This window comes from Hypomesus nipponensis, chromosome 23, assembly GCF_054491055.1.
Source record: "Hypomesus nipponensis isolate SF chromosome 23, ASM5449105v1, whole genome shotgun sequence".
In the NCBI taxonomy this organism is placed as follows: Eukaryota; Metazoa; Chordata; class Actinopteri; order Osmeriformes; family Osmeridae; genus Hypomesus; species Hypomesus nipponensis.
This window is the reverse complement of record NC_140383.1, coordinates 12,704,038-12,717,882: the sequence shown is the minus strand read 5'-3', so window position 1 is coordinate 12,717,882 and position 13,845 is coordinate 12,704,038. Positions and strand designations below refer to the sequence as shown.

Here is a 13,845-nt window from a genome sequence, read left to right as displayed (position 1 = left end):
CAAAGAGTTTTCAATGAGTATAGCTGATCATCTGGCTCATATGAGAGCTTAAAACATTACTGCTTCATGGTTCAGAGAGAAAAACAACAATACATTTATACATTCACAGGTTGATAATAGTGCAAAAGGCAGAAGGTAACTGTTGGTTGAGTTACCAATACATCATTTAAAATGACAAATTGATTATTCCAAGAAACGATTCAAATTTCATTGTATATTATATATTAATAACGGCTAACAAATTGTGTACACTGTCCTCCATCTCTACCCACCTTCCTTGCAGGATGGTCCACCGTAGGCGGACTGGGAGCAGTCACAGACGTGGCCGCTGTTCTTCTCCAGACACCTCCCTCTGTTGTAGCACAGGCTGCTGGAACCGCTGCAGTAGCCAGGGCAACCGGAGCTCACCCCTGGGGTCATCTTAGCCCGCTCCTCCAGGTTAAAGGTCACGCCATTGATGGTCAGGGTTCTGATGCAGCCCAGGAAGCCTCTCTGTCTGGATGCCGTTCCTCCTGAAGGACAAAGAGTGTGTTCATTTATTAACGGTCCAGTGATTCTATATATCAGTTAATAACAGATGGGGAGGTTATAGTGATTCTATAGGCCAGTTAATACCTGATTGGGAGGGTCTAGTGATTCTCTAGGCCAGTTAATACTTGGGGAGCGTCTAGTGATTCAATAGGTGAGTTGCTTCCTCCTGAATGACAGACCGCATTTAAGGGATCTTTTATTCATAAGTCTGATAGACTTAGTTGGTCTGATAGACTTGGTTGTCCCAAACATTTATAATGTTTACTCATAGGAATCCATATCTACTGTATACGATACTCGTTATAGTCCATTCTGATGTTGATGAGGATTTACAACACCCTCTGGTTTAATTCCAGAGAGCCAAGTGAACTCTGGAAAGCACTCAAGTGTGAGGGGTCTCATTAAGACTAAATATATGCAAATATGGAAGAATATCTATTAGGATAAAGTGTTAGGCTGACCTTTCCAGCCTTTATAACTAGAGGCAACAGAACGAGCCTGGGAATGACTAAGCAGGATTTATGGCCCACAAAGATTACATCTCTGGGAAGCTTATATGGAATTTCCAAAGCTATTCATCTGTGTAATGCTTTGGCACAGCCAGAAAGTTACTGTGAAGTAATGATAATGAATCTGAAAAAAAATATCTAATAGCCTTATAATTCATTCCATGACCTGGTATATGTTTGGGAACATCGTATTTCTTGAGCTGGCCTATGGATGTCAATTGAAGAAATCAATCTGCTAATTCAAATTAAATAACTGTCTGTAGGGTCTAGTGATTCTATAGGTGATTCTATTACTTCCTGAGGGGCGGGGTCTAGTAAGTGGTGACCACACCCACCTACAAAGAGCTGGCTGTTGAGTCGCAGGCGGAGGTGTCCGTCAGGTTGGGCCTCCAGGAAGCGCAAGGGAAGCTGGTCCACCTGCAAAGACGCCTCTTTCACGCTGCGCTCCGCCCTCACGTGGTGCCACTGACGGTCGTTCAGGGGCACGTGGGACTTGACCGCCAGGAGCACCGGGCCGTTTCCCACGTCGAAGGAGAACGTCACCATGGACGGAGCTGAGGGCACACAGGCACCACAGACGGGGGTCAGAGGAAATACAGCACATTTCTTATTACACATAGCTGACACACTTTGGCATCTCCTGCGAGAACTCCCTCAAAACACACACAAGCTCACACACACATTCCTGTACCTCCTTTCCCATCCTCACACGATAAACACTGATGTATATTTTAAATTATTCTCCATTTGATTACATTGTTGTTGCTTGAATTATGCTGTGAATCTTTATTCCTTACTAAATTGTCACTTTCCTGATCACGTAGTATCTATGTAGTTGGGCTGATGTGGTCATACATTAGGGAACATTATATGAAATCATACATATTTTATACACTACTCTCATATTGCCCATTGAAAAAGAAGCTTTGGAGAGCTGTTATCATGATGCCCTTTGTGAATGAGTGTGTGTGCACTTTTCTGAGTAGCTGTGTGTGTGTGCTTTTGTGTGTGCATGTATGAGAATGTGTGTGTGCATGCGTGTGTGTGTCGGTCAGACTCACAGCTGAGCTCCACTCTGATAAAGTCCTTGAGGCCCAGGTTCTCCAAGAAGACCCCAGAGGGGGCGCTGGTCTTGAAGTAGAAGGAGATATCAGAGCTGAGCTCTGCCTGCAGGGTGGGGAAGTGCAGGTAGGACGACTCCTGGTAGAAGGACGCTGCGTTTGAGACAGACTCTGCAGCACAATAGACAGGAGGGTCAGCTGGTAAACACACATTAGTGACCAGAGCATACAGGAACATCTCAACATGCTCTGTATGGGCAACAATACCCATTTCCATGCAGTCTGTCAAAACACAGCTTAGAAGAAATTGTATTTCTACCCCCCAAAAAATCTGTGTTACAATCTTATTCCATTTCTTTGTCCTGATTTAAGATGACAAGATAGAAGCGGTCACCTACTGTCTCCATAACAACGGAGTGGGCCGATGCTGTAGACAGCCTCCGAGCCTGTCCTGTTGGTGTCTCCAATAATAACCTCCCTCACGGGTAAGTGGTCTTTGTAGGAGAGGACTCCCGTGTCATTAGACCTGTAATTAAGGAAAAGGAGCTCAGTGCTGAGGGCAGAATGAAGCAATCAGGAGCCCTCTCTGTCCTTCAGTCTGAGCCCACTACCTCAGAGCTCTACTAGAATAGACCTTGTTCCTAACCATTCTAAAATGGAGATGCTATACAGTACCATTACAGTATTTCCATTTACAGCAGTTAAGTGTGTTACCATTGCTGTGGCTTCACTGAGGGTAGCCAATAATCAAGATGCAGCCACTAAACAGTATGTACTAATAGAAACAAACAGTTTGCCCACACTACATGACAGTGGTACAGTAGCCTACAGCTCAAATTAAATTGTGAGGGAGATAGAGTGATGATCATGAACACGGGGAGATACAGCTCATGGTGGTGATGAGCTTGAACATCAGGAGATATAGCATGTGGGGGTGATGGTCTTATGTTACCATGAGTCTGTGTCTGCATCACAGTTGCAGAAGTAGTTCATGTCTCTGCAGTTCTCCTCCAGGCTGCAGGAGCACTGCTGGACCCCGGGCAGGAAGCCTCCCCAGTAGGTCCTCCTCTCTCCACCTTGGTCCACCCACCAGGACAACGGGGTGCCGTCTACAAACACAGATTAAACGCACATTCATGGATACTCTCAGGATTACGACACAAGAACCGACAACAAGAATCGTACGACAACAACCCTGATAGCAGAACTGTATATTTTGCTATGGGAAAACCACTTTTTTTTACACACAAAAAACAAACAAAAAGACTTAGTGTGACATGTCTTCAGAAAACAATCTCACGCTTGGCATCCCAAAGAGAATTGGGCATGGACCCATCAGAAACCTGGTGAAAGTCTGGGGCTCACCATTGCGGAGTGGCCTAGTGAGGGTAGTCAGAGCCCTACTGCTGGAACCTGCTGGTATCTGCTGGCACCATCCCTTTGAGTGCTGAGTGATGCCTGTCTAACTGGCCTCATGTACTGCAGTCTGTCTAACTGGCCTCATGTACTGCAGTCTGCCAGACTGGCCTCATGTACTGCAGTCTGTCAGACTGGTCACATGTACTGTAGTCTGTCTAAATAGCCTTGCCTCTCTCCTTTGCCTCTCCACAGGACCCTGCATTGGACTGCTGACCTGCAGTAGATGAGAGCATATCTAGGACCATACAGACAACTTTAACATCATTATCAACATCATCATTATATAAAATAAAAGTGTTGTTCCTCGAGAAAATAATTGAATGGCTCCCACAGCCCATACAGCAATACACAAACCACAAGCTGGTTAGGTTAAACCTGGAGTGAACTGTTTTACACTAACAGCAGAGGCTTGGCCAGAACTCAGGTGACCTTGGTTAAAAGCCAAGAGATTTCATCAAGTTCCAAGCTTCCATCATGATGCAAAACCATAAATCACCTGTTTACGTTTCATTAGCCCTTGTAACAATGTGATATGGGATATAATTATGGATTTGGGTGACTGGGAAAGAAGCCAAGATAATAATTCAACAACACAGAGGTTGTTATCTTCCATAGATCTGCCTCCAGATGACAGGTAAGTAGTGTTTGAGGACCTTGTTTCCCAGTTAAATCTAAATAGTCATGAGGAGATTTTGAAGGTACTTGAACACGTAAGTGAAATGTAATTAAATCCACCGTATATTTTTCCCCGAAGGGAGAAGAGTTACTTAGTCTCGGAGGATGTGATAGAAAGTACTTAGTCATGAAAGTTTTTTATTTTGCTGAAGGACACATTTTTACGTCAGCTATAAAACCTTGAAGTAAGAAAGAGTGACAAAGTTGGGAAGTTGACTTTTAACGCAAATCGTTGCGTTTAAGAGTGCTGTAGGTTTTTCCATCATTGTTTTGTGATTAAGACATCCAGGTTGAGTTGTGAAGAATATGAAAACTGTCTTCACAGGGACATTTGGGGGTAGAACGACCATGACGTTCACTACGGTGAAAAGCATCTGTTTTTGAGGCGAGTACAATTATAGCGACCAGTTAAATAAAAAAATACAAAATTGCAAATAACTTTTTTAGACAGCGTCAATTTCTAAAGCGATGAAGTAAACAATGGATGCAATTATATTTTGTTTCAGATCTGCTGGGCTGAAGAAAAAAGTCCTTTAATGATCTTGTTTCTTGGGCATAACAAACTTGTTTATTGTCTGCTGTGACATGATATTCACCTCATAGATATCTGCCTCCATACATTTTTTATAAATGATGAGCCTATTGTCGATTCTCCCCAAGCTACGCAGGAACCAAGTGACTAACTGAGTTCACATTCAGCGATGTATTATTCAACTCCCCAAGCGACCGCTCACAAACATTGTTTAATAGAACAGAATCATCAGGGAACACACAGAGAGGATGTGACTAAACATTCGGTCATGCAGTACTGTTCCTGCTTTTGATGTCTGTTTAGTGAAGTGTGAAAGATATGCGCAGCAGAACTCTTATGTTATCTTAGGTTGGAGAACTACAACAACAAAAAACTTTAAAAAGTTGGAAGACTCACCCCAAGTGTTGAAGAGGCGTGACTTCCTGCAGACGTATGTCACTTCTTGTTGACACTGCTCGGACCCGGCTACGAGGGTGCGTAGTTGGTCAGACGAGGCGCTGTAGTTGAAGCTCATAATGTAGGGCTTCTGGATGGAGGAACCCTGGACTCTCACTGGACCTGAGCTGTTGTGGGTCACCACTGTCCACACCTTCTCATCTGCACACACACATTCACACATACATACACACACTTTATTAAAACAGTGGCTAAAGTTCAGTTTATTACTCAGTATATAGCTCAGAAGACAGTCTTATGTCTGTATTTTACTGCATCAGATATATATGTGTTGTTACCTCACATGAACGGATAAACTGAAATCGGGGGAATGCATTTAAGCCTCTACATCAAGACCTTAGATAAAGCCTTCATATAGAACACAACATATTCTGAATGATCATATTTGTAGGATTAAAGATATGTAATCCAATATTAAACCATATTCTGTTCATAAAGCCAGATTACTGTGGAATTGAACACACCCCAAAAAGCTTCTGTCCCAAAACTGTAATGCGTATACTCCAGTCAGGACCCTTTTCCGGTTGGTAAAAAATATTTTTTAACTTTTGTACATGTCAGCTGCCACTTAATCTCACAAATGTGTTCTACCAGGAACCTGTTATGTTTGAAAAGCTTCTAACATACACAGAGGTTACCCAGTGCCGGATTAAGACATTTTGAGGCCTGGGGCTAATTACCAGAATGAGGCCCCGACGCACATCATGACATGCACACAAACCCACGCCAGGTGCACTGACACAACAGTCCACAGAGCCACTCTATAAATATGATCAGTTTAAACATGTGACTCACCATCAACATCATCACATCAGTGATATTAAAAGGCCCGTTGTTGCTCATTCTCAAAGCAAACTCATCAATGAGCTCTTCAAAGTCCAGTGGGCGCAGTATGTCATGCTCTATTGACTTGGGATGCACCAAATCCAGGATTTGGTTTCGGCCGAATATTGGGCTTTTGGTTTCGGCCAAACCTTTTATTTCACCGAATCCGAACCCTACGCTTGCACTTAACGCGCTACGGTGGTTGAAATAGTGACGCCGCCGTTGTCAAATATTTACTATTGTGTTAACATTTTAAATGTTTTAAGAACACGTTCATCTCGAAGACGAGTTCGTTCAGAATCAGCCACGTAGCAGGTCGACTGACTGATTTCCTTCTCATACAGTCCAGTAGCGTCACAGTGCATTTCACTGTTGAAGCCCAGCTTCAATGGGCTGCTTTGAACAGTTTTTTACAGTGCTTCGAAATTGTACGATCATTGGATAAATGCTGCGATTATGTCCCGCCCACGGACGCTCAGCGTCTGGAGGAGTGGGCTAGCCTGGACGCTGGGCTTCTGCTTGATGATTGGAGGGTCTATCGAAAGACTGCATCTCCTTTTGATGGACAGCCAATTAGTACTATAAAAAGTCGTCAAAGCTATTCGAGCTCAGTCGTATTGCGGATTTTGCCCCCACTCGTGCTTTCTTTGACCGGACATTTTCGCACATTATTTTTGTTTTCACTCTGAATGTTTCTAATGTTATGCGCGGTGCCGTTGACCCACTCGGCATCTGGCAACCTGAGGCCCCCCTGGTCGCGAGGCCCAGGGCTGCAGCCCCTAAAGCCCATTGCCTTAATCCGGTCCTGAAGTTACCGTGTGCTGGGTGGAATGTAGGGACAGTGGCTCACCTGTCATGTTGCAGTAGACTTGTGTGGGCCCCAGAGGTCCACTTCCATCGGGATCAATTGAGAAGTAGCCCGAGGAGCTGCCCACCTGTCTGTAGGCCTCGCAGGACGCCTCATAGATAGCTGGAGGGAAAACATAAAGGGAAAAGGAGATTACTGTACAGTTCCTGAATGAGCTAGAAATAGCATGACATTTACAAAGCAGATGTCATTAGGCATAGAAAATAGTTTGGTGATATGGCAGATGCGTATTGTGTGCTAAATTGTTTCCAGCTGCTGAATGATTAGAAGCTGTAAACACACACCAGCAGGGAGGAGACAGGGGTAACAAACACATGCACCAAGAAGTTTTAAAGTTCATTGTATTTATGACTTATTTTCATACTGTCTTTAATGCAGATGGGGACAGCCACAATATGTTAAGCATAATGGTGTTGCTTGTTACCTTACAGTGGACTAGAACTGTTACAACTGTACAGTTTTGCCTTGAAATTGATTATGTATACAAAAGAGGAATCAAAGTAAATAGTAAACAGCCTGGATAAAGGCCGACAGTATGGAACCGCAGACACTGGGTCTCATGTACGTACATTTGCAAACGTAACGTTATTAGCGCAATGGCCAGTACGCAGAAAGCGCACGCCGTGATACTTCAGTTTACGTCGTATTTACGAAACCTGCAGGTCATCGGGTAATCAGCGCCTTTCTCCGCCCACTATACCGTACATTGTGAGCATTAAACGTGCAATTGAATGGGCCTCCTTCTCTCTTTCTATAATGGATCAGCCACCAAAGTCAAAACAGCATGACTGTTTGAAATGATCCTGATGCCAATAGGCCTATTTGTAATGTAGTGAGGAGTTTAACAACTGCAACTGAATGGAATGTGAACGCTGTGTCGGAGATTCAATGTCATCTTTGATTTCTTCCAGTAACTGTAATATTGCATGGCTGCTTCATCTGTAACGCGTTCGTGTTCACTCGACTCAAAAAGTGTGATCCTTGTGGCAAAAATCCTTTGGCCTATGTCTTCGTCTTGCTCCGGTTACTGCTGCCATTTCACCAGGAAGAATATGCGCATCCTGGTTTACGCCTGCTTTTAACAGGTGGATCATTTTCACCGGAAAATAGAGGTGTGCTTTCACAGGCTGTTTTTGTACATACGCGGAATACGTAATTAGGCGCACTTTACGCATTCCCTCCTATTTCTTAATGGCTAACTCCCACTTTCCCCTGACCCTCCCGTGAATGCATATGGAAAAGCGCTATTTGCCATTTTCATTTTACGCGACAGGCAGTCTACGCTTTTACCTCAGTGCGGTATGTTTGTACATACATCGCCATGCTTTTACGCGGACGTTGCGAAACAAATACGCCTGAAGTGGGCGCAAAAGCGTTAGGCCCACTGTGTCTAAAGCACAGGGCAAAGCAAAAATGATTTAGTATCGTTCTCACGCTTTGCTCACGCAATGTACCCAGAAGTCGGTGAGACCAAAAATATAACTAAAAGTCCATTTGGGAGGACGAACAGCAATGCTCTCATGTGTCTCACGCCTCCAGATGCCTCCACCAAGCACATCCACTCACAGTTGTGGCAGGTAGCTCCAGAGTATCCTGTTCCTGAACAGTCACAGTTGAAGGTGGTCCAGGACTGGGAACACTGACCACCATGCTCACACAGGTTTGGAAGACATCTGGAGAAAGAGAGAGAGAGAGACAGAGAGAGAGACAGAGAGAGAGACAGAAAGAGAGACAGAGAGAGAGAATAGAAAGAAGAAAGACAATATTACCCAAAGTTATGTTCAAATATATTTACAAAATAGACTATATTGCATCATGCCTCAGACTCGAGACAATTTGATTGGTAACAGGGTTTCCAAAGATTGATTCTGGACCAACCTCTTGTATGTTGTTAAATTCTTGAATGCTATCTAATCCCGGGAGACAGCTGTTGTTAGTGTGGAGTGTGTGAGCTGTAAAGCCAATTTAGTTGCCATTTAGTTTCTTTAAAGCTACATGTGAACTTTGTTGGTCATGGGTAGTGATGCTTTTAGTGATGGCCTAATGGTTGCTCCAATGTTCAGGATCTTCATTGGACAAAGCAATTATTCTGTCCTCTTATGTCCTCAATTTTTTGGGGAAATGATTTGGACAATGTAGTTCTAGTAGTTAGACTGTCATTCTCTAAGGGCTTAGGCATCACATATTATAATTGGTGCCCACAGGAACAAAGACATTGATTTCCCCCCTCCCTGTAATGGAAGTGACGAGTTGAAGAGCCAACTTGTGTTTCACTATCAATTATGTGTTTCTTTTATTTGTTTCTTCAGAACCAAGGAGCGTCAAGTCATGGAGGGGTCACAGAGGCAGGTGGCAGGGGGGGGGGGGGGGCTGCTGTCAAGACAAATGTGAGTAACACAGCTAGGCCACATAGAGTATGGCAAATTGAATAAGCACACAAAACGCTGTAATGACAAACAGCAACATTGTTAAGCTGCCAGAAGGATCAATCACAGAATGATCAATCAACAATCATCTTCGACACTAAGGTACAGGAAGTCCTGGTAAATTATGGTAATTTTGCTTGATTACAGTGATTTTGTTCACTTTCACACAATTATGTTAAAAAACTGTAAAGGTCAAAGCAAAGAGCTGCAACTGTGTTGCTGTGGAACCCCACAGACTTAAACTGATTTCTTAATCCTGTTTATCCACAGGGGCTGACAGGAAGGGTTATCACAGTATCAACGTTCTTCCAACTTCCTCTTCTGAAATGCTGCTTAGAAGGCCAACCGGAACGTATTTCCAATACTATACAATATTTGATGGGAATTATGTACATCATTCTGAACAGTGAACAATGGAAACTTACCGGTTGAGAATAACAGTGTATCATTCATCACACATTGCCAGTGCTGCTCCCTGTAACCTTACTAGTTCTTAGTTTTCTTTATGTTACATCTCACAAGCCCTATATACACATTCTTTGTGCGTTGCTTCACAGTGGGTTTTTTCCGAAGAGTTCCCCGAACTGAAAGGCGAACACCACCACAGCACAGTGAATCTTCATTCAGGCTGCCTTCCACAAGGTGTCATGGCAACAAGGACAACTGACAACAGTAATTGTGGCTAATCAGTCACACCACTAGAGAGACAGTTCAAAGAAAGCCTCTATGCGACCTTAACCATTGTGAACCTTTTTCCTATCATTTTCCATACTGTGTCCCCTCCTCTGTGCTTCAGCTACTGACACACTCTCAGGCAAGAAATCCTCAAATATGAGTTCCAAGGTGACTTTGCATAACTTTCGAACTGTCTGACAATTAGATCGACCCATACATAATGGTGGTAGAGACAGTACCGGCGTAGGGTTGATGTTCGAGTTTAGGCCCTAGCTAACATGGTTATTGGGTATACTCCAATGCAGTAGCACTAAAGGAACCGTCTTATATACTTACATTTATTCATTTCGCAGACGCTTTTATCCAAAACGACTTCCAAGAGAGAGCTTTACAAAGTGCATAGGTCACTGATAATAACAACAAGATAGCCCCAAAGAATTGCGGGTTGCCAAAACAAGAAGCACACATTGTGAACGACCAAAAAAGAAGTGCCAAAGGGAAGAACCATAAGAGCATGTAGTTAAGCAAGTTACAATTAAGCAACATGAATCTCTAAGTGCTAGTGTACCAGTAGAAAAAGCAAGCAATAATAAAAATAAAAATAAGATTAACTAAAATATAATATTTCGCAGCAAATGCAACAGTTTAAATCAGTTACCACTAACCAACAAGAGCAACAAGTCTCTAAGCAAGAGTCATGTAATCCTTGAGGAAACTAGCATTGGGTTCAGCAAACCATTCCTAAGTACTGTTATACTCCCGGAACAAATGCGTCTTGAGCCTTCTCTTGAAGGTGGAGAGACAGTCTGTGTCTCTGATGGAGGTGGGGAGTTGATTCCACCACTGGAGGGCCAGGCAGGAGAAGAGCTTGTGTTGGGACCGGGTAGTCTTGAGCGGTGGGACCACGAGGCGGTTGTCTGAAGAAGACCGTAGGTGGCGGGTGGGGGTGTAAGGCTGCAGGAGAGACTTGATTTAGTCGGGTGCAGTCCCGTTCGCTGCTCGGAAGGTCAATGGGGAAATGAGGAGTGGAGTAACGTGGGAGCGTCTGGGTAGGTTGTAGACCAGGCGTGCCACTGCGTTCTGAATCCTCTGAAGAGGGTGGGTTGCGCATGTTGGGAGAAGGGCGAGCAGCGAGTTGCAGTAGCCCAACTTGGAGAGGACAAATGCTTGGACAAGCAGCTGGGTGGAGTGATCAGTATCTCCTGATCTTCACGATGTTGTAGAGGGTGAATCTACATGACCGGGAGACCGCAGCAATGTGGGCCGTGAGGGAGAGCTCATCATCCATGGTAACCCCAAAGTTCCTGGCAGAGGATGAAGGGGTCACTGTCGCAGATCCCAGGGTGATTGAGAGGTCATGGGAGATGGAGGATTTGGCCGGGATGATGAGAAGTTCAGCTGGAGGTGGTGCTCGGTCATCCAGGCGGAGATGTCTGCGAGGCAGGCCTCAATCCTAGCTGAGATCCCCGGATCAGTCGGGGGGAACGACAGGTACAGCTGCGTGTCGTCAGCGTAGCAGTGGTAGGAGAAGCCATGGGAGGTGATGATTGGTCCAAGTGAGGTGGTGTACAGTGAGAAGAGGAGGGGTTCAAGGACAGAGCCCTGTGGGACCCCAGTGGAAAGCTGGCGAGGGTCTGACAGTTTGCCTCCCCAGGAGACCTGGTAGGATCTTCCCTGCAAAATATACTTGCAGGAAACAAACCTTAGCTCCATTGAAGAGAGCACATCTCATCAAACTTTGACATCTGTTAATTGTCATACCTGTCATGTATGCCACATGTGTCAAACTGAAGCTCGTTGTGGCTTCCCAGCAGGCCTTGCTGGACGTGGTTGAGGTTGATTGGCTGGCTGTTGATGACAATAAGACGCATGCATCCCTGGAATGCCAGTGTGGGGTTCCTGCAGCCCGAGACACTCTGGGAAGAGGGGCAACCTAAAATGACACAGTGGGGAGGGTTTATATAACCTGACATCTGTCAAAGCAGCCATCACCAAACTAATGCAACAAAAGAGGCTTAGAGAAATATGTTGAGATGCTAAGAGGCTGGTGTGCTGACTGGCTGCTGATGCACCGCCAAATACTCAGAAAACTATGATTTGATGAAAATGATCTAAACTGAATATTTAGGGTTTTATTCCTTTTCAATTTTGTTCATGTATTTATAAAACATTTTAAACATGCTCTGTGATAAACCCTTCTGATGGGTGGGTGTCTGTCACCATGGAGACGGAAAGAGAACAGAATTAAACCTGCTGAGAATCTCCATTTTTGCTAGTTAAAGACCTTTAAAGCAGCTTAGTAAAATGCCAGCATCAGAAGATTTGTGATTTACATGGCAAGTTCTGGGAACTCCAAAGTTTGGTCAGATGAAGTAAATCTCTGCTTATACATCCCTTTCAATAAGGAGAACAGAGACTCTAAGTATCAGGAATGGGTTACCAGGGCACTATGCTTGGAACATTTACAATGAAGCCAGAACACACTGTACATCAGAACCACCCTACATTGAACAGTCACATTGATATAATCTCATTGGATTTGTTAGAGAGGAAAAGTAGGAGATATGAGGCATGGACAGGAATGTTCTGAGGTTGAAGCTTGTCGTTGTTTGTGATCTGACCTCCAAAGTAGAAGCTGTGTCCTGCCTCCAGGTGCTCCCCCAGCTCGATGGTGGAGGCCGGCTCATTGTCCAGACTCATGGTCACCTGCAGACCCTGCGTGCTGAGACTCACCGAGTGCCACAGTCCATCGTTCACTTTGTGACCTGAGGAAGCACATTGGACAGGTCTGAGTGAGAGCGTTTTAACAGGACATTATCAGTCCCTCTGGAAAGGGTTCTACATGTTACTGATATATTCAAGGGTGTTTGAAATCTCTCCAATCCTCTTTCTAATATTTCCATCCTGACATGTTTTTTCTTTTGATATAAAGTAGATTCATATTCTGTTTAACAAACACATGCTATCAAGCAAAGCTAATACATTTCTGTGCTCCATCTACAGTACACAGCCTAATCTGTTTGTAAGAGCTATGCACAACCTGTTATGTCAGAAGCTGTTAAAAGATGTTGACTTTATAGATTTCCTTCTCCCTCATTTAATTAACACTGTATATAACCTTCCATTATCAAATAAACCAAGCTGATTCACAGCCTGTTTCCTGCTGTTTGTTTGGGAGTGAAACAACATGAAGCCTCACAGGTGCAGCCCTTTATTTTTTTAAATTTTTAATTTAATTAAACGTGGGCCTTTACAATGAAGGGCATTTGAACAGCGCCTGTCTGCAGTGTGTCTACAATCCCCTCTGTGCTAGCCATCTGGTGTCGGAGTGAGAGGTAGGTTGTATGCTAAAAGAATGACCATTCAGTTCCCTTAAATGAGCTGGATTTTCAGACAGTTATTGTTTGAAACAAACAATGGAGGGAAAAAAGTAGAGGAAAGCACCCCGGTTGTGACAGTGACTGTACAGATCCTCCAACGAGCAACAGATGGAGACTGACCTCTGTTTGTTAATATTCAAATCTGGACCCCAACAATCAGCCCCTAAGGAGCATGTGGATTTTGGCTCTGACTGGGATAACCGTCTCACTAAGCTGGTATGAATGACCAAATCCACTGATATGCACGATTCATCTTCCCGTTGTGGGAAAAACACATCCGAAAAACCTGATTCTTATCTTGTTTGCAGACTCGGAAATAAGCTGAGCAGATCTGTCCTCCTCCTAACGTTTACAGACCATCAGTGTAAGAAATGACAATCATCTAAGGCACAACTGATCGCGCCTCTCTGTCTGTGGAATAATAATAGACCCTTTTATATTCTGAGCCCTCTCAATCTCAGGGTTGTCTGGGTGTGTGTGTGGGGGTT

At 44.1% G+C, this 13,845-nt stretch overlaps 1 protein-coding gene across 1 annotated transcript in view; it reads right to left on the bottom strand.

Moving 5' to 3' along the window:
* Positions 1 to 13,845, bottom strand: part of LOC146234291 (contactin-associated protein-like 5) — a 43,756-nt gene that overhangs the window by 7,899 nt on the left and 22,012 nt on the right. The window contains exons 9-18 of the mRNA XM_084688498.1: positions 12,599 to 12,742; positions 11,739 to 11,910; positions 8,443 to 8,549; positions 6,859 to 6,978; positions 5,124 to 5,324; positions 3,054 to 3,210; positions 2,500 to 2,627; positions 2,102 to 2,272; positions 1,376 to 1,594; positions 273 to 512 (exon numbers count right to left, since the gene is read on the bottom strand). Coding sequence (XP_084544624.1) covers positions 273 to 512; positions 1,376 to 1,594; positions 2,102 to 2,272; positions 2,500 to 2,627; positions 3,054 to 3,210; positions 5,124 to 5,324; positions 6,859 to 6,978; positions 8,443 to 8,549; positions 11,739 to 11,910; positions 12,599 to 12,742 — 1,659 coding nt within the window. The remainder of the gene's footprint in view (positions 1 to 272; positions 513 to 1,375; positions 1,595 to 2,101; positions 2,273 to 2,499; positions 2,628 to 3,053; positions 3,211 to 5,123; positions 5,325 to 6,858; positions 6,979 to 8,442; positions 8,550 to 11,738; positions 11,911 to 12,598; positions 12,743 to 13,845) is intronic.